This window comes from Perissodus microlepis, chromosome 8, assembly GCF_051167445.1.
Source record: "Perissodus microlepis isolate ML-2025 ecotype Zambia chromosome 8, ASM5116744v1, whole genome shotgun sequence".
NCBI lineage: Eukaryota > Metazoa > Chordata > Actinopteri > Cichliformes > Cichlidae > Perissodus > Perissodus microlepis.
In genome coordinates this window covers 7,009,001-7,028,842 of record NC_140468.1, presented here as the reverse complement: position 1 = coordinate 7,028,842, position 19,842 = coordinate 7,009,001, and the positions used below count along the sequence as shown (strand labels likewise).

Sequence of the window (19,842 nt, the reverse complement as noted above, 5' to 3'; positions counted from 1 at the left end):
TTCTTGTTAGTTCCTCAAAGAAAAACATGCCAGTTCAGCTCATTTCTTTAGTTGCTGAATAAGATCAGTAAATATTATAGCAACAGGTTTTGACACAGCTATTTGAAAACACTATTAACAAAGCCTTTGATAGAAAAATGCTATGATTATCATGTTTTGCTAGTTTGCACTCAGACAGTGACTGATTTTTGTCTTTAAGTACTTAAGATTCGACTTGATTTTATAAGGCTTAATATAAGACCTTGCCCTTACTATGACAGTTATCATTGAAGAATCAGTCAGTGCTTCACACCAAATAAGATGAAATGACTTTAGAGGGGAACATGCAGTTGCAGTCTTCATCTACTTGCTCAGCCTCCTGATCCTGAGACCCTCTTTGAGCAAGGGCCTACAAGGTTTTTGAGAAACTTCTTAAAGGATATGCTGAAACTTTAACCATAACATGTGAACACTTGTGTCGTTTCTCCATTTCACAGCCTTGAGCTACAGTTGAGAGTGTGAAAAAATCACTATATTAAAAATTGTTTTGATATAGAAGGAATTATGGTAAGAAAGTAAGTCTGGTATCAAAATGTGCGCTCCAGCTTGCTTTAACCAACCACCTATATTACATGGTGGAAACTTACCCACCCAGAAAAGTACTCTTTGAAGTTTTCTTCAGTGAATGATCAAATATACATGTCTCTATTCATCTACGTCATAGACATGAAACTGGTGCAGTTATGCTGTTGGTTACATAAAAATCTCACTGAACAAAAGTCTGATTTTAGCTTCAGATTGTGACACTTGGAGTGGGTGTAAAATTGATTTGGCTGCAGATTTTAAAAGGTTAAATGTGATTATCAGCTGTGAAAATTTCAAGTGGATAATTCCTGTTTTTATTAAGTAATGAGGGCAAAAATAATGTGAATTAAGAAGTGCAAAATTTAGATCCACTCCTATGTACTTGAGTGATTGTAACTCATTAAATATTCATAGTATAAAGGTTAAATTATGCATGGCAAAAAATTAAAGCATGAAGCATCTGATGGAAATGTTTTAAGATTTAACAGATTTTTCTATAAGGAATCACCTATGAAGGGCTTTCAGAGGACTTGAGACTTACTCTTAAGCCAAAACAATGTTTTCATGGTGCAGCAAATGGATAACTGGAGCTCCACAGAATGACAGTTGTTAATTTTGATTCATTTACATATTTTATTAACGTATTTGGCATTGGTTTGTTTTTGCCCTAGAACTCATCGTTGTTTTAGTGTGGGGGGAAAAATGTATTTTCTCCAGTTTTGTACTTCAGTCTTGTTCCGTTTGGAGGAACTTTGGAGCGAGATGTCAACAGATAAAGTGGCCTAGCATTGCCAGTCATGTGGAATCTGTATAGTTCTGTTATGAAGTGTGAGCTGAATTTGAAGGTTGATGTCCTGGTAAATCTACTGTCATCTTGAAAAACAGATTGTGGATACAAGCGACTGAAATGTCCTTCCTCTGACGGGTGACTGAGGAGTTTGGTCATTTGGGAGGGGTACAGAGTAGATGATACTGTGCATTGAAAGGAGCCAGTTTGAGTGGTTTGGCCTCCTGGACACCTCATAGTGAGCTTTTCTTGGGCAGGTCTCACTGGGAGGTGACGGAGTGGATAGATTACACCTCTTGGCTACTTGGAAGAGATGGAGCAGTTGGCGAGGGAGAGAGAGGTCTGGACTTGCACTCATTTCTAGCTCCTATTAGAATGATTTTATCCATTCCTGAGAAAAGAGTAAGGATTCTTCTCTATTTGAAATCATACAGGGATTTCTTGAACATAAAGTATGCTGATGTAGTTATTTTGAAGTTTGGGACATATTTATTATGAGTGTCCCCATGACAGGGGAAAAAAGGAACGATATCAGTCTGTCACTATTTAACACTATCACATTTGTTCTTTTTCAGCACGAGTGACCTCTCTGAGCTGCCACCATGGCCCTGGTTCAGCCTCTACCTGTATCTGCTGAGCCCCACACACCAGGCCTGAGTGGAGGAGCTCGCAGACGACACCCTTCTGCTCCTTCCCCCCCCATCAACGCGCCACTGGCCACTCTGGATCCTATGGGTTCTGTCGGTAGCCTCATCACCACCCACCCTGGTCCCTACCAGGACCATCGCCCAATTGTTGAGCTGGGAGCCAGAGTCCGACGGCCCACACCAGGAGTTTCCTGCGTGGACTCCGAGTCGCCCCAACAGGATCTGTTACTGCAAAGCATTCCCCCAGTCAAGAAACAGAACTCCATGACGTCCAGCAGAGGGCTGGAGAAGGAGACTGGGAACGGAAACTACACATATCTGAATGAGGACTACATAGGTGACTGGAATGACAGTCATGTGACACCTGGCAGCCCAGGAAGTGAAGTAGACGAGATTAAAGAAGGATTAAATGGAAATATTGGAGGACCTCCTCCTAAACTGATCCCAGTGTCAGGAAAACTTGAGAAGGTGAGTGTGTGAGGCTCCACAGTGCATACCATATATGTGGTCCATATCATTCAGTTTTGTCCGCCCTATAAAGAAGCAGGGCCTGTGTCACAAAAAAAAAATTTGACTACTTATTCACAGCTTTGTTTAGGCTTAATTTTGCTTTGTAAAGCTTTAGATTATATCAAATTCACTCTTTTTACTTTTTACTAGAATATGGAGAAAACAGTGCTGCGGCCCACTGCCTTCAAACCCGTCATTCCCAAGAGCCGCTCCTCGATGCAGTATCTCTCGCCTCGCCATTGTGCCAATGCACCAGAAAGCCAAAACAACCTGAACCTGCTCAGCCCCACCCACAGAGATGTGTCGCCCTCCTGCTCTGAGAAGCGTAGCTCCTACAGTGGTGGGCGTAATGCCGCTGGTGGTAACAGCCAGTCTTGCTCATTATCAGACTCTGGACGCAATTCCCTCTCTAGCCTGCCGCCTTACAGTGCTGCCAGCTACAACCTGCCGTTGGGGGAGGCTTCCGCTGGCCACCTAGAGCCCATGAAGAGCGCCCCGCCAGTGACGGTACATGGACACTCCAACTCAGACAGCGGGCGATCCTCCTCCAGTAAGAGCACAGGCTCTGGGTCGATAAGTGGGCGGGGGCAGCCTCTGTCTGACAGCGGGTCTGGTGGGCGTTCTCCTGGCCCTGTGGAAGGCTATGAGGGGGTGGTAAGGGATCTAGAGGACAAACTGAGGGAGAGAGAGCTGGAGCTGCAGCAACTCAGAGACAATCTGGATGAGAATGAAGCTGCAATATGTCAGGTGAGACCTCCAAACAAAATATCCAAGCAGGACATTTGCTTTACCTAAACTTACACAGATCTGAACATTGACCTCTCTGCCACTGGTTGTTCTGCTTTACAGGTTTATGAGGAGAAGCAGAAGCGCTTTGAGCTGGAACTGGAGGAGCTGAGGCAGGGCTGTGCCACCAGGATGCAGGTTGCCTCTCAGAAAGCCCAGCGTGCACAGCAGGTGCTTCAGCTGCAGGTTAGAACCTCAGACAAGAATATTCAGTGTTGGCTTTTGAAAACAAAGCATTGTTTTAAGTGTATCCCTCTCTCTCTTTTTTTTCTTTTTATGGCTGCAGGTTTTCCAGCTCCAGCAGGAGAAGAAGAAACTGCAGGAGGACTTTGCTCAGCTTTTGAAGGAGAGGGAGCAGCTTGAGGAGCGCTGCACCTCGTATGAGCATGAGAAGATCCAGCTGGGCCCTCGACTCGAGGAGACCAAGTGGGAGGTGAGCGGATGTTCTTTAAACTCTTATATAATATAGTAATAAGTACATGAAATACATTTGAGTTTTAAAGTGTATTATTGAGCCCTTTTAGTGATTTTTTTGCCACGTCTCATCCTTCATTAAACTCATCACTGCTATAAGAACTGTGCAAATCAAATCACTAATTTAATGTCTTGCTGTAATCGTGAATGAAATGAAATTAATGTCATCCAATGAGTTTTAGTGATAACAAAAAAATTCTAAAAAATAGTTTAAAAAAAGGCTTCTTTTAAAGAAAAATATCCAACATTTTATAAGAAAAAGTTCAGTCAGTTCAAAATGTAAAAGTAACTATTTCATGGTTTATATTAATTATTCTGACTGATTTTGTGTAAAATACAAATCCTTTCTAAAAGTTCAAAGCAGTCCCCACACCTTCTTAACGATTCTGCAACATTTTAGTGTATTATTATTATTCTAAAAGGCGCTATATACTTTATATTTGTACTTAATTTTGGATCTAAAATAATTACCTGCACACACAAACGTTAGCCTCTCAGACTGAATACTCTTTGGTTGTATTTTATGACATTTTTTTTCAAGAGAGAGTTTCTGAAATGAACCATTTTCACTCTTTTCTGACATTTAATTACTGATCAAATCGATTGTCTGCATAAATAAATGTCAGTTTGATTGATAATGGGAATCATTGCAGTTATTTGTTTAAGTGAGATTGTTTAAGTAAGATTGTTTAAGAGCTTGGGTATTGTATTAAAAATTTACATCTGGAAAACCAACTAGTGACGAGCTGCAAACCTTTAAAGTCAAACGGAACAACTTTTTACCTCTATGGATGAGGTCTACCTCATTAAATCTGTAAATAAGAGAGTAAATAAAAACCACCAAACAACAGGTCAGTGACACAATTGTTATTTAGCCTTCTCTAAAATCTTTCAGCTATAAAGCACAACTCCTTTATCCATTTTAGTAGTAGTAGTAGTACCATCTAACCTTCAAAACCAACAGAGCTCTTTGTCGACACTTCATTGACTGAATTTCCCTCCTAAATGCTTCTCTCCACTCAGGTCTGTCAGAAGTCTGGGGAAATCTCGTTGCTGAAGCAGCAGTTGAAGGAAGTGCAGAGTGAGTTAGCTCAGCGTGTGGGGGAGATCGTCTCACTGCGGGGCCAACTCAGGGAGACTCGTGGCGAGCTGACCAACACCCAGGTGCTGCTCCAGGAGGCCCACGGCACCATCCGAACTCGAACACTGGAGCTGGAGGTGTGTGAAAATGAGCTTCAGCGTCGCAAGAGCGAAGCAGAGCTACTCAGAGAAAAGGTAGGACGCCTGGAAGGGGAAATGGCTCATCTCCGAGATGCTCTGGTCAATCAAGGCCCGGGAAACAGACAGTGTCAGGTGTTTCAGGAAGCCGAGGAGCAGCTGCTCGCCTACGAGAGCGACGAAGCGAAGGCTCAGCGGCAGAGCAACACTGAGGCGCTGCAGAGCATGAAGGTGCAGATGGACAGGATGAGATCCGAGTTAGCTTTTGAGCGTCAAAAAGCTGAGCAGCAACTGGGAAGCTTTGAGGAGGAGCGCAAGATATGGCAGGAGGAAAAGGACAAAGTAATTCGCTACCAGAAGCAGCTGCAGCAGAACTATGTGCAGATGTATCGCAGGAACCGAGAGCTGGAGCAGCTCCTGCAGGAGCTCAGTTTGGAACTGGAAAGCAGAGATGATGATGAGGGCAGCGGCAATGAGATCAACTTTGATGAAATTGCCGCAACAGAAATTTGACCCTCGTATCTGTCCTTTGATTGTGTTTGTTCTTTTTTTTTTTAAATTTTGCACTACTGTCAGCTAATTGTCTTTCCTCCTTCATGTTCAGACAAGCATAAAAGTACTTAAAATGAAAAAAAAAAAGTGGTGTGTCACACCTGCACCACTTGATTTCTGCTTCATTGGTCTGGTCTACAAGTCTCACTTTAAAGCCACTGACCTTTAATTAGTTGTTAGCCCTCCACCTCAATCCTTTGCCCTTCTATTAATGTCTGTTAGTATTAACACCGACCAGATATAAGCATACGAGCCCTGGTCCTCTCACGCTTTTCAAAGTTCGTGGGAGATTTTGTTTGTGGGTGACTCACTTCTCTCATTCTCTCAACCTTTCACTATCCTCCCCCTGTGTTGGTTATGACTCCACCTTCCCTGCTGGCTTTAGCACTCCCACTCTGTGTTAGTAGTCAGCTCTCATTAGTGCAGTTCATTTGGACGGCGCCCACGCTGTTGTCAGTGATTGTGGGATACCACACAATCAGGATGTCATGATAAGAGTGAGTTAATCAGAGCCTGGTGCTAATCGCTGACAGGTCTATCTTGTTGTTTTCCTCAGAACTAGTCAAGCTTTTATGCTAACTGCTTCATGACCAACAAGTAAACTATTGATCGTTCTCTACTTATTTTCACTGTAGCAACAAAAAACAAAACCCTAGTTTTTTTGTTGCCCAAATATGATGTTTCTGGACTTGTAATGATCTTGGAAAACAAACTTAAGGCTTCTTAAAAATGCACTCTGATAGTTTGGAAATACAAAGTGGACTATTAGTCTTTATTTATTTTATTTTATTTTTTCATATTTATACTATTACAAGGTGGATGCTCATATTAAAAATGGCCAATTAAAAAAAATCTAAATAAATTAGGTCAGCATTTGTGCAAGTAATCCCTGTGAGCCAAAAGCACTGGCTTTTTAAAGTGCATGTCCTTAATATAGTCATATCTGGCACACATCAGCCCCAGCCACCTACTGTTCACACCTTCTGTTAGCGGTGGGCAGCCAATCAAAAGATCGCTTAGAGCTGCCTTAAGGCCCAGTATGAGATATTTGACAAGTATAACCCCAGGATTTACACTCGGTACAGCTGGAGCTGATTGCATCCACTTAAGACAATGCTTGTAGTTTCACCATGCTGCGGCATGTTTCAGAAGTACCCGAGGAGCAGCTCTCCACTCCGCATCACTTAAAATGTTGCTGTGCATCAAAGCGGCATCAAAAGCACAGAGCAGATGAGGAGGAGCGCAGGAAGTCAGCCATAGGCCCATGTAGACCAAACACAAACCGTTCTGGTGTGATTTGAAGGTTCGCAAGGAATGGCAAAAAATTGTCAGAAGGGCAGAGACAGAGACATTCAACCAGTGTACTCCCCAGAGCTCGTAATGTGCACAATAGGTTCCCGTTATCCCTAAATTAATGGAGAGGGTGGAAGCCGTGTCATGAACATCTGTCTAGTCTTAATTCACAGTATTTAACAATGCCTGGAACAAATATTACTTTAACACCACTACACGTATCAGCTTTAAGCTCGCACAGACACAAACATCTGTGCCACGGTTATCTCAAAATTGGATTAAATAACTCTCCCGGAGAGTAGCAGCAGAACATGAGGATAAAATCTTCCAAAACCTTAACAGGACAGTAACTTCATGACATCATTGCTTTAAAGATGATATTTACCAAAAACCATTAATGTCCCAAATCACTTCCTGTTTACTGTTCGATTTATAGTTTTTCTGCACCATACAGTGGCTTTAATTTCCAGATACGGAACAAAAACGATCTCCATGTCATGTTTACTTCTGTTACCAGTGCTGTAGTACAGTCAGTCACATCTTATTCAAATCTACGCTAAAAAGTGTGCTCACTCTTAGTAAAATGCTGAGTGTGTGTTTTACGGGTGAGAAATAGCCCAGGACTCTGAAACTGAAGCAGCAAAATGGAGATTAGCCATGATTTATTTACTTATGTACACCTGTGCATAATCGTCTTGCTGTATTTGCAAAAGCTAGACTGTCTTCATTTTGTTAGTGTTTGGTGGAAACACCGTTAACTTCTCCCTTAAGTTTAGGATCAAACTATTTTGGCTTTAAAGAAATATGACATCAGGACAATATGGATGATAATTTTGTCTGGTAATAAATCAAGCGCACCCCTGTCCTTTACAGCAGTGCAACTTCACTTCTATCCTAAAACCGAAAACAAATTCACCATTCAGTTCAGCTTGAACTAAATGGAGAGAGACACACAAGAGTCTTTGGTCAACAAGCTCTAACTCTAGAACATGTTTGAAGTGAAAGGATCATCAGTGTTTGCCTGCAAACAGGATCTCTGAGGGTTTCTCATCTGGTCCTCTTTCAGTGATGGTCAACCGGATGTTTGCTGGTTATCTGCTACTGCTCTCCCTCTGGTTCAAAGAGGAGCAGCAGTTTTTGTAAGTTTAACTTTCAGTCAAAATGCACCAACTAGCCTAAAGGTCAAGGAAATCCCATGTGAAAAGCCCCCCTTTTTTTAGGTTTAGCAAATTCACGGTTTTAAATCATCAATAATCATGTTAAATAATCAGGATTGCAAGATTTTGTCCAAAATTATCATGATTGTGGCTTTTTGTGGTTGTGGACCTGCTGCTGAGCATGTAGAAGTAAAAAAGGGAGAGGTTGACAGTGTTGAGAATTAGATGCAGTGTTTTGGATCTCCTCAAACATCCAGATATTAAAGGGAACTCAAAATGCCTAATGTCTTATATCACACAGTATATTGTGACTGTTTTTCCCCTTTATCATTGTTTTGTTTTTTAATCATAATTGGAGAAACTACTCTCAAAGAGGTCGTCGTTTTTCTGTGTGGATAAAGTGTTATGAACGTTTCCGTATTACTCATCGCTGAAATGGCGAGTTCTTGTACCAAGTGACGTTTTCGTTTAAAGTCAAACTAATTTTCCACCGACTGCTTGAATCTGTTTATTTACGTCCCTGTACCACAGGAGGAGACACGTCCTGTTCCTCTCTCACTGCTGAGTGAATCATTATTATCCTCCATTATTATGTAAATAAACCTCACTTGTCCCACATAACATGATAAAGTTTTCTTCCAGAGATGTGTTCATCTCACAATAAAAGCATAGCCACTGTGAATAGACCAAAGCAATGTCCCACGTTCTATATTTTGCTCCTACAGATATGCCTGTATATTACTGTTTGTGTAGATGTTTGTTTTGGTTCCTCAGTATAATTTTATAATCCACAATATTTGTATGAAAACATTAAATGTATATTTTCATGCTGTACATTTCTTGAACAAACCCACTCTGGTTTTAATAATAAAAAAAGAGACAAAAGTTTAACAGCTGTGTCAGATTGTATTTATTACACCAGGTCTTTCCTTCATGTACAGATGTATTTTCTCCCATTTTTAATTCTTTGTTTACATTTAATATTTTCTGGTGTAACTTTTCAGAAATCCTTCTTGCTAGTTGCTGTCCACAGGAATATTGTGAATGGTCCGTGGCTGCCCTCTTCAGGTAGAAAATTGAATTTAAAGCCACCTTAACATGGATTCTTATTAATATTCAGTCCACTGGGGCTTTCAAAGGCACTCAAGTAAAGTTTGCCATCCTGCACAGTTTAAAATTCAGGAGCATAACCTACAGTTATCCATCTGTTATGCACTAATGGATATTGGTCAAACAAGTTAAAAATGTTCTGGACGGGCACTGGCTCCGGGGTTGTGAAAAAGTGAGAGATTTCATTTGTACACAAACACAACTTTTTGGTTTGTTCATTTTCTCTTAAATATTATCTGCAGCTTTGTTTCAGTTCAGAAAGTTTCTGTGTCCTTGTTCCCAAATTTAACTTGAATGGCAAAAAATGCATACCAGACTAAGCAGTGTGTGTGCTGGTAAAAGTTTACCTGTGTCCAAGTTAAATTCCAGAGGCTGCTTATCACTGGATATTTTTTCTAAATCCACAAAAGCATCTCAGAGTCCTTTCAAAGATCTTTGGGGACTTTGACAACAAACTCCATGGGGTCTTTGGCCTTATTGCTGAAGGCTTTTCGGATTATGTCAACGGCATGCTGATGGGTGACCCCTTGCAGGGAAACTGCATCCACAGACACCAACTCAAATCCAGCCTGGGAAACAGAGAGGGAGATCCAGTCAGACACTGTGACAGAACAAATGCACTGAACTATGTACACTCATTGGCAACTTCATTAGGTACATCTATTCAACTGCTTGCTTGCAAATATCTAATCAGCTGATCACATGGCAGCAACTCAGTGCAAACCTAGAAATGAATGGGCTTCAGCAGCAGAAACCCACACAACATGCTACTCCTGTTAGCTAAAAACAGGAAACTGAAGCTGCAATTTGCTGCAATCACTAAAACTGGACAACAGAAGATTTCTGCCTGGTCTGATAAGTCTTCTTTCTATAAGATTTCTGTTTGGTACTGTCATGTTACCTTGAGAACTTCACAGGTGGAGGCAGCTCCTCCAGGAAAGATCTTCTCAATCTTCACCACCGGCTGAACCTTTGACTCCATCCCACCAGATATACTGATACCTGCAGCATCACAGCAGCACAAGTCAGAGGTGTACTTGGAGGCATACATAAACAATGTCATATTTAATCTAAATATAGGAAGTAAATACAAAAATGTATGTCATACAGTTAGTATTTTCCAGTGTTTTCCACAGGATCAATCAATTCCATGCATACTGTTGCAACACAATGCGTTCTTGCAGCACGGCATTATGTTTTGAGAGCCAGGGTATCGAGGAGCAGGACACCACATGAAAATCAAGCATGTCAGCTTGTTTCCAGCCTCAGATTTTTTTAGAAACACATTTCACTGGATTATTTTTCTGATATGTGATAAAAATTTGCAATTGAAATGATTTTTAATTTTCACTTTGATATGTGAGAGCAGACTGCACACATTGTTTGTCCAATTGTTTTTAAATGGCTGAAGGAGAAGGCTTTGTAATAGCCAGTACACCAAGCGTCTCTTGCTCGGAAGCATTACTAAAAAAACACATTCCATTATTCTGTAACTAGTCGCATGAAAGTTTATAATGGCTCAGTTTAACTTGGTTTGCGAAACTAGGTACAAAGTTATTCTGAATGTGAGAGTGGCATCAAATAAAGTTACTTACCCAGAGACTGTTTGGTCTTGGAGATGCTGACAGTTCGGAGCTCATACTCCTGTTTGGAGTCGCTGCCATTGATCCTGTCTTCAGAAGAAGCCTGATGACCGTTCACCTGTTCACTCCCCAGTTTCTGATTTGAACCAAACACCTGCGACAATAAAGGCCGACTCCTGCGAGCAGCGCTCTGCAGCGTAAACACGGCTTCTTTACTCCTGTCCCCACTTTTCTCCTTTTTGCCTTTAGAGCGACTGTTTCTTAACGGCGGCCGTCCCTGTTCTAAGTTCGTATCTCCCTTATCTGAAGCAGAGTGCAGCGACACCTCATCAAAATGGACGGAGCGAATCGTGCCGATCTCCGTCTGGAGAGGCGGCCTGGAGTCGGTACTGCGGGCCAGCAGCCAGTTGGGGAGCACTGGACTGGCAGCTGGAGGTCTGAGGTCTCTGGACTCTGTGTTGTATCCATCCACCGGTATGTCCAGCAGAGGTGTGAAGGAACTGGAGGTGTGGAGCCTGTCTTTGGACACACGGGGCCCAGTCAAGCTGAGCTTCTCCAGCTCCTCCAGCAGGTGGCTCTCCTTCTCCACCTCCTCAGCACTGTGGAGCTCAAAGCCTCCCCGGTAATCTAGAAGGAGAACAAATGTTGTTACAGGAACTATTTTCAAGTTCAATACACTTTCACTTCAGGCTGAGGTTTGAAAATGTTTCACAGTTTAATGGAAAGTATGGAAGCCCATTTAACCCCCCCAAAGATCTCAAACCTTTTCAATCAAACATAAATAACAATAAAAGAGGTTAAACAATAGTGCCAATAAACACTGTTTTAGTTTTCCAATATAAAAATCACATTCATCAACATAGTTTTACTTTATTGGTCCTTTCATCCCTCCTTGAGTGGATTTATGTCTCACCAAGGGGCTTGCCCTACAGTTTGAGAACCAAATATGCTTAAAGAAAAAAAAAGAATTTCATCCTTAGAAAAGCTAGACCAAGAAAAGGTCGGTGTTTATCCAAGATAATAAATCAAAAAAGAGTTAAGATATTGCAGTGGAGGTGCTGACCTGGGATGGGAGTGATGAGGCGCCGTTTTGGTGTTCGACCAGAAATGGGAGAGCGAAGAGGAGGAGTCCGGACTACAATGGAAAGATAAGACAAATGCAACTTTACAGAAAGGTGGTAAATGGTGATAAGACAAAGAGTAAAATAATCATATTTTACAGGACAGAGAATTTCTGGGCCTACTGAGGTCCTACTAAACTGTTAAGTTAAAGCAAATTTTTGGGCTAACTGAAAAGATACGGTTTGTAATAACAGAAAACAACTCTGACTCTGATGGTGCTCGAATATCATGATCAGATAATTCTCATACACACCTGAGCGATACTTGAGGATATCGTAGGCCTCGGCTTCAATGGCAGTCACCATGTTATTGAATACACTCAGATCAGAAGGAGGAAGCAGCATTCTGAGACACATGGATGAACAAAAAATACGCTGAGTCATTGTTCTTACATCTTTAATTAGTCTTCAGTGCCTCAATGAGCAACGTTTGGATTTCAGTTTGAGATGCTTATCCTGAAAAATCCTTCAGTCTCTCTGGAAACATTTCCAACAACATTGTTTTGTTTCCCTGTCCTTACCTCACTTCTCTAAGCAGCAGCAGCTTTTCAGGTCGGTCCAGCACAACCAGCAGTTGACGTATCAGATTTTCCACTGAACAATCTGCTACGTACTGAGAGAGTAAATACATTTAGTAAGCATTTAGCAGCTTTTATTACTTCCTTACATTTACAAGTGGACACTGAAACAAACTGTCCAAATGGGCCATTCTCACACCCAGGGCATCAAAGCTGTTGGCTTGGGAAGGTGTCCTTTAGCATCTTTGCCCTGACACACCAACTTATGACATCAGTGAGACAGTACTTCACAATTATCCTGTGATTTTACACCATGCATGGTTAATGTTGCGAACTGGCCTGTTTTCATGCCAATGAAAAATCCCTAAACAATAAAATGTTCTTTTCTCCTGCCTGCTAAACCTAAGACTTCTGCTACAGCTACGCTAACACGTTGCAGGTCTCTAAAACAGGACTGTTACCTCTCATTAGCCAAAGCATAAATGCACCTTGGCTTCACTTACTAATCACTGTGTAGAAATGTTCCAATATCACAAACACAAAGTAATTGTACACACAAATTTACCACTGGATTAAAGACATCTGCACACCAGCCTATTTTGTTCTTACCAACATGCGTATGTCAGTGAATCAGAAACACAGTAAAATTGCCACGCCCACAATTCACAATATATGGAAAAATTAACTGAAACTATCATGTCTGAGGAGGACTGTGAAGAAGATCCAGTTTTCCTAAGTGTTTCTGTGGAATGGATGACAGTAAAAGACAGCCTGACTTTCACCATATGTGCACTCATGATCTAAGGTAGTTTGAAATTTAGTTGGAGAAAACAAACAAATTCAGCTAAGAAAATATTAATGAATCCTGGGTTTTTTTTTGTTAAAACATTGATACACATTTTTAGTGGCATCTGACAAAAAGGCATTTATTACTCCCTTGGATGAGGACACTACAGAGGTCAACACACAAACACTCAGTATGCCTACAGATTTTAACTCAGCGTCCTACCCTTCTGCACGTCTTCATTACAGCAGCCACTTCCTCCTCAGTCAGCAGCCTGCGGGCCATGTCCTCCACCACTCCAAGCATCTCTGAATTTGGCATCTCACCAGCCCGTCCTCCATCTAAAAACATTGCAGAGTGGAATCAATCTTGAGTATGTGTGTCTAAATCAGGCAACCACGAAGACTTCAATCCAGCCCACTGGATGTTACCGGGAAATGTAAAGAGGGGATTAAACTTAGTACTTCTTAACTGTATTTTCATAAGTTTTATTGCTTTTCTTGCTGATAAAGACTTCCCCCATGACAATTCACCATACACCAAAGTAATTAGCTAATAAATAAACAATTAGATGACTGAAAAGTTCCTGTTTTTTCCACTGTCCAGTGATTGTTTCAGTTTGTCTGTTTGCTAGCAGGATTACTCAAAAAAAAAATAAAGTGAGGTGTGTGTGGAAATTATACTAGAGGTGGTGCTTGATCCAACAAAGTGATCTAGGAAAAAACAATTCTTTCTGTGACAAATTGGAACATATTTCACAGAATTTCTTCAAAAATACACTTAAACTAAAATAAGAAAAATTGGAAGATATCTTGATATAAAGGAAACATCACAAACAAATTTGAATCTATGGACTCAAATCACATGCGATATGAAGAAAATTTCAGCCTTGACAGGCATCTGCTGTCTATTTGCTTCATGTTATTTCTCGTTTGCTGTTTTAATTGCAGAAGATATTTCAGCATCTTCGCTGGCCGCACATCTCATTTTCAGTTTGATATAATGTGAATGTCACTGTAGCAACGAAAAGCAAGGCAGCTACCTTTCCCAGCCTTGTCTTTGGACGGGGACTTTGAACGCCCCCTTGAAGTGTCTCTCTTCCGTCCACCCTTGAAAAGCAAGTTAACGAAGGTCTTCGAGCGCTGCAGGGTGCTCTTCTCCTCTGGGTCCTTTCCTTTCTGCTTCTTCTCTTTTTTATGCTTTATCTCTATGGTGGGGTAGTAACAGAAAGTTATTTACTATACTGTTTAACCATTACATTTTGATATATTTCACTCTGATTCACTTTCACCTGACACAGTCACTTGGCTCTGTGACCTGGTGATGGGTCGGCTTGGCCTGCTAAGAGCCAGCAGCACGGCTGTTTTGGGAGACAATTTCTTCCCTTTGCTCTCCTCTCCACGAATCACCGTGTCTTTGAGCAGAGTGGTCCGTCCCAGGCTGCGAGTGGTGTCTGTCCCAGATCTCAGAGGTAGATCTGTCTGAATGGCAGTCTCTGTCTGCTCTGACTCAGACCTGAACATAAGAACTATCAGCATCACATGTGGTGTGGTCTGCAGAAGAACTTTAGCTTGAGTGCTTCTAAAGGGGAAACAAACCAGACACAGACCTCTGGTCCTCGGTGGAGATGCACACGTCCACCATGTCAGAACCAAATGGCAGGCTGGGCGGGAACATGACCTGCGACAGGCCGCTCAGAGAGCTCACCGGAGTCCCAGATGACAGAGAAGAGGCTGAAGAGGATTCTGAGCCCTGGGAGGAAGACTTCTGAGTACCATTTGCCACTAAGAAAGAAAGATTAAAAGATTTAAAAGGATAAATTCACTCTGATATAAACAGAACAGAAGAAAACTTTAGAAGAAAAAAAAAACATACATACATTTATTAAGCCATCTGTATTCTGCCACCATCTCCTTATAAGCAGGGTACCGTCCTGCTTCCTGTGAAGATAGGGTCACAGATATGCAAATAGATACAGTAGAGACAGTTAAAATTTTATGGGATCACTATATTTGATAAAGTGTAACCGGAGAACCACACGCCCAAAAACCTACGTGACGAACACGTTTCCTTTCCAGACTTTCTAGTAATCTTTGATAGTTGGGATGGTTTCTAACTGTAGGATCTGTTTCAGTTACCAAAGTAAAAGAACTCCCAAACAAAAAAGTTGCACAATACACGGCTCTATGCTTTGATCAGCACCTGATCCCAGCTGCCTGGTGAATAATGCACATGGCCTGGCTATTTTTCACAGTGCGAAACCCAAGCTCCGACAAGTTAAGTGAGTGAGGAATATTATGACTGCATGCCAGCTGTCGGCTCTGCCACACTAACTGTTGCTATATCGACCACATAGCCATGCGACTGGAGTAGTTTGTGTTTGTGAGAGAATTCAAGATGAAAGTCAGGTAAGAGGTTAGAAAGGTGATACATGTCGGATCATCTGAAAGAGGCTTTAATGAAAGGGCTGGCATGCTTTCCATAAAAAAGACCAACTGCAGAACACAACGAGGCATCTTTAGGTTGTTAAGATTTTATTTAGCAGCAAACATCCAACTGAGACAGCTTTACTTCTACTAACACAATGTCAGGGCTGTGGATACAGCTAGGCATATGGTTTATTGACATCTTTTAATCAAAAATACATATCTCAAACAGACCATAACATAACTTTATAGCTACTTTAAGCCTGGGCTCAAAGAAATACACTGTGCTGTAGCTATGCACCTCTTTTCAGGTCAGCAACAGAAGCCTCAGTTTCCCAAATTAAGCCACTATGAAGCAAGATTTTCATCTTATCCTGGTAACTTCAGGGTTAACCCTGGGTTATCAGTACTGCACCAGAGCAGGTTATGACCCACATTAGAGATCAACAGGTATAAAATCATCACTTGCCAATAAATTCTCTGGAAACTAACATCAACATCCCTCACGCAGCTGTGTGGAGAGTAAGAGGGTTTTAAGTTTTTTTAATAGCCAGACCTCTGGTTGGGGAGATTTTACTTGAATACATCATTGTCAATTTAAGACTTAGAATCACTGGCTTTGGTGTGACAGTTAATATAATTTTATAATTATATAAAATTAGAACTATATAATTATATTAACTATAATTATGTAGTTAATCTAATTATATAATTTTATAATTATATTAACTGTTTGTGTACCAGATTAAAAACCAAAACATTTTCTAGAGGCTATGACGTTCTTTGCATTTAACAAGCAATGTATTCTGCAATTTATGTCATACATCACCACCCTCACCTTGATGGTCAGCATAACATGTGTGTGACTCTTCAGGACCTCAACAGCACTGCTGTGGCTGATGTCCTCAAAGCTCACTCCATTGGCAGCCAGGATCTGGTCCCCCATCTTAATTCCGTTTTGCTCAGCCAGGCCACCAGGATCCAATCTGGGACAATGAGACAAGCAAGGGCTTAAATGATGAACTGTGTCAGTATTTTGAAGCTCAAATACCAAATGCATATCAGCTGCTGTTTGGATTTGGAGCTGTTGGTTTAACAAAAAACAAGACACTGAAACATTCTGAGTAGTTCTACATCATTACTTGTACATTTTAGAAGAAAATGATCCTCAGATGAGTCAACAATAAAAACTTATTGTTTATTGCAGCGATATATTAGTGGCAGAGATTGTTTTATTGACTAAATAAACAGAAAGAAAAACATACAAAAAAATTACGCTATGAGAGGAGTGCATGTCAAAAGTTGGGCATTCAGGCATGTTTCAAACTTCCTTCTTCCCTTTTTAATTCCATTTAAATTTTATGAACATGCTTCTTTCTTTCTTTCTCTAGCAGGTGTACGTACTTGGAGACATAGATGCCCAGACCAAACTCCTGTCCCCCACGGATGTTGAAACCCAGGCAGTAGTCATCAGAGGTGGTGTAAAGGTGGACAATCCTTTGCAGGGCGCTGCCTGAGCTGGCCTCAGAAGGCGTCCGTCCACTCTCCTCCACCACCATACGCCTGTGAATCAGGTCCACCCTAAAAAAGTAACAGCACACCTCACTGCTGATCACCACGGGGAAAATATTTTTTTGGGAATAAACATGAATAGGGATACTGCTTTATTACCAGGTAGTTTTCTCCTTGGAGTAGCGGATACCAGGGACTTTGCCAACACGTCTCACCACCATCCTTAGCCTGTTGTTGCCCGTCAGCACCTTCACAGCACTGCTCATGGTGATGCTCTCCAGGCTGATGCCATTCACCTCCACCAGTTTGTCACCTACGAGCAGGCCTGCTGCCTCTGAAAACAAGCACACAAATAAAATACTGTGAGTAACAAACACAGCAAATGTTTATTCTGTGCACTCTCACATCTGTGGCTACATCTATTTATTTCCACAGAGACTAAATTAATCTTACCTGCTGCACTGTTGTCCTCTACCTTACTGACAAAGATGCTGAGACCATGTTCTGAGCCTCCACGCACACTGAATCCAAGCTTGCCGTCCACACTCTTATCCACCGTGATTGTGTGGAGGTCCTCGCTATCATCACCACCTAAAGTGTTTAAAGTCAAAAGTTGTTGGTGATTGTGGTGGATATTTCAACGGGGTCAAGTATCTACGGAGTTTGTAATTAAAAACATTTTTGGCCAATTTTCAGAAATAAAATTTTTCATTCCAGGTCTGCTTTTATGTTTAAAAATGCTGCATTATCTCATTAAACATACTCCAATTAGCATAAATTAGCATCTTGCATTACAACATGCAGAAAAATCAAGACCTTTTTCTTTCTCTTAGTATAAAAGAAGACATGTTACAGAAGCACAATAGCCCCAAATATTAAAACTAATCTGCAGTGCCTGTGCATTTGTCCACAGAATTTAATTCTTGTGATTGTAAGCTTGAGTATAAAAGTGTTGTGGATTCATGTTGTGAGACTTATGCTTGGTTTAATGTATTGATAACAGAATGCTAAAACTATTTGTCTGCTCTCTATGACTAATAAATTAGAAGGAATCACTGTTTAGTCATCAGGAGACTGTGTGTTACAAACTGCACTACACCAGCAGCCAGCTTGACTGCTCCTTACCATCCACAGGAGAGTTGATGAGGATGACCCGACCCATTGGTGAGGAGGATCGGATTCCACGCCGGCGCTGCTCCTTCTTCCGTAAGAGGTTGCGCGTAGCTGTGTGTGACCCTTGGGTCCCTGGGGTCTTCTCTCTGCGGGATGGGTCTGACGACTGAGCCATGGAGGCTGGCGGGGTCTCCTTTCACACACTCTCAGCTCCACGCAGAGGACTCTACAGGAGCACAGAGCAGACGGATTGTCTTGTATTCCCTGCATGGTGATACTGCATTATACTCACATTTAAGAGAACTTCAAATCACTCGTATGTGCAGTGGTGTAAACTGGATTTTACTCACTGAGGTTGGCTGTTTTCCCACATGATAAGTGACTCTTTTGCTTCCTGGAGTCACACTCTGGCCCATTCCTGCCCATGTTGCATTGTTCTCACCTGTCTGAGTCTCAGAACCAAATCAATATTCGATGCATGAATAAAAACTTGCACATCATATGAATACACCATAATGCATTTGGATGTAAAAGAAACAAATAAACAAAAAACTGTCGAACATATGGAGCTACCAAATTCTTTCCAAATCAGCTCAGGAAAGGTTCACTCTTAGCTATTCTTGCTGCAGAAGGTGAGGTAAGAAATAGGATTTAACTGGTTTATTTAAGTCCTGTCTGACCCACTTAAGAGTCACGAAGTCACATGGTGCTGATGCCATGGTTACATGTCACTAAGAGTTACCATCTTGGGGTTCCCCCTGAGCGCCTCACTGAGCTTCAGGACCAAGGACAGCGACGCTAAATAACGTCAAAAGTTACGTCAAACGGCCAAATTTAAGTTTAGCATATAAATATTCAAATGAGAAAACGTGTAATAAACTTGCTCTGCGTCTTAATTTAATCCAGCTTCTATAGTATCTAAAACGTCAGTGCTAAATTTGGATATTTTTTGCAATATGGTGTCTGAGAAAATAAAGACGCGTAAACAAATACCTACCACTCATTTCGTGCTCTGAACACCGCTGACTTCTTCTAACGTTTTCTGCTTAAGTACAACCAGGCACTACGAAGCTTCCACTCTATCCTTTCTATTCACCCCATATTCTTTAAATTAAAACAACCAACTCTGCTGTTTCGTATACCTGAGTCTATGTTTGTGGGAAATGACTCAACGCACCTGGCCTGGACATTTCTGGCGTCAACAAAGCCCCGCCCCCACAATCCGTCCATTGGCTGGATTGTGTTGAATTGAGAGTGCTTTATTGGACGCATAACACGGCAATCAAATGACATTGCATAACAGCCAAACTAGCCATACCTATCAAATAAAGGTAGTAAACTGCAAGTAAATCACACAAATAATAGTTGGATATATTAATTAAAAGGAAATTCTAATAAACTCAATCTACTTAAGCACCATTTATATTTATTCTATATTTATTATATTTATTTTACTGTAACAATGTGGTTTAAGTTGGTTTTCAGGATCAGAACAACAGTAATGCAACCAGAAAAAACGAACTAAGTATGTGTGTCAGAGCTAAATTAATATTTATTATACATGTATTAATAATATATTGCTGGCTTTTAATTAAGGATTTCTCCAGTACTACTCCCTGAGTAAGAATGCAGGCATTAATTGCTTTTTTAAAATGTGAAAATACAATTTCTTATTGCCAAAACTGCA

The 19,842-nt window shown here is 41.2% G+C and overlaps 2 protein-coding genes across 4 annotated transcripts in view; one reads left to right on the top strand and one right to left on the bottom strand.

Moving 5' to 3' along the window:
- LOC146381286 (leucine zipper putative tumor suppressor 2 homolog) overlaps window positions 1-8,879 on the top strand; it is a 45,044-nt gene extending 36,165 nt beyond the window's left edge. For all 3 annotated transcript variants that reach the window (XM_084937248.1, XM_084937250.1, XM_084937249.1), the window contains 5 exons: window positions 1,927-2,466; window positions 2,659-3,255; window positions 3,358-3,480; window positions 3,581-3,727; window positions 4,792-8,879. In XM_084937248.1, the coding sequence (XP_084793374.1) occupies window positions 1,954-2,466; window positions 2,659-3,255; window positions 3,358-3,480; window positions 3,581-3,727; window positions 4,792-5,499 (2,088 nt within the window). In that variant the 5' untranslated portion in view covers window positions 1,927-1,953 and the 3' untranslated portion in view covers window positions 5,500-8,879. The remainder of the gene's footprint in view (window positions 1-1,926; window positions 2,467-2,658; window positions 3,256-3,357; window positions 3,481-3,580; window positions 3,728-4,791) is intronic.
- On the bottom strand, window positions 8,873-19,500 carry LOC146381285 (PDZ domain-containing protein 7-like). The gene is made up of 18 exons (XM_084937247.1): window positions 19,153-19,500; window positions 18,506-18,607; window positions 18,168-18,381; window positions 17,496-17,633; window positions 17,202-17,376; window positions 16,935-17,111; window positions 16,369-16,516; window positions 14,984-15,044; window positions 14,714-14,888; window positions 14,396-14,619; window positions 14,147-14,311; window positions 13,330-13,445; window positions 12,324-12,415; window positions 12,057-12,148; window positions 11,745-11,816; window positions 10,694-11,308; window positions 10,000-10,100; window positions 8,873-9,667 (listed from the first exon to the last, which is right to left on the bottom strand). The coding sequence occupies exons 3-18, from the start codon at window positions 18,328-18,330 to the stop codon at window positions 9,524-9,526; spliced, it is 2,658 nt and encodes an 885-aa protein (XP_084793373.1). The 5' UTR covers window positions 18,331-18,381; window positions 18,506-18,607; window positions 19,153-19,500; the 3' UTR covers window positions 8,873-9,523.
- Between the last annotated feature and the right edge of the window lie 342 nt (window positions 19,501-19,842).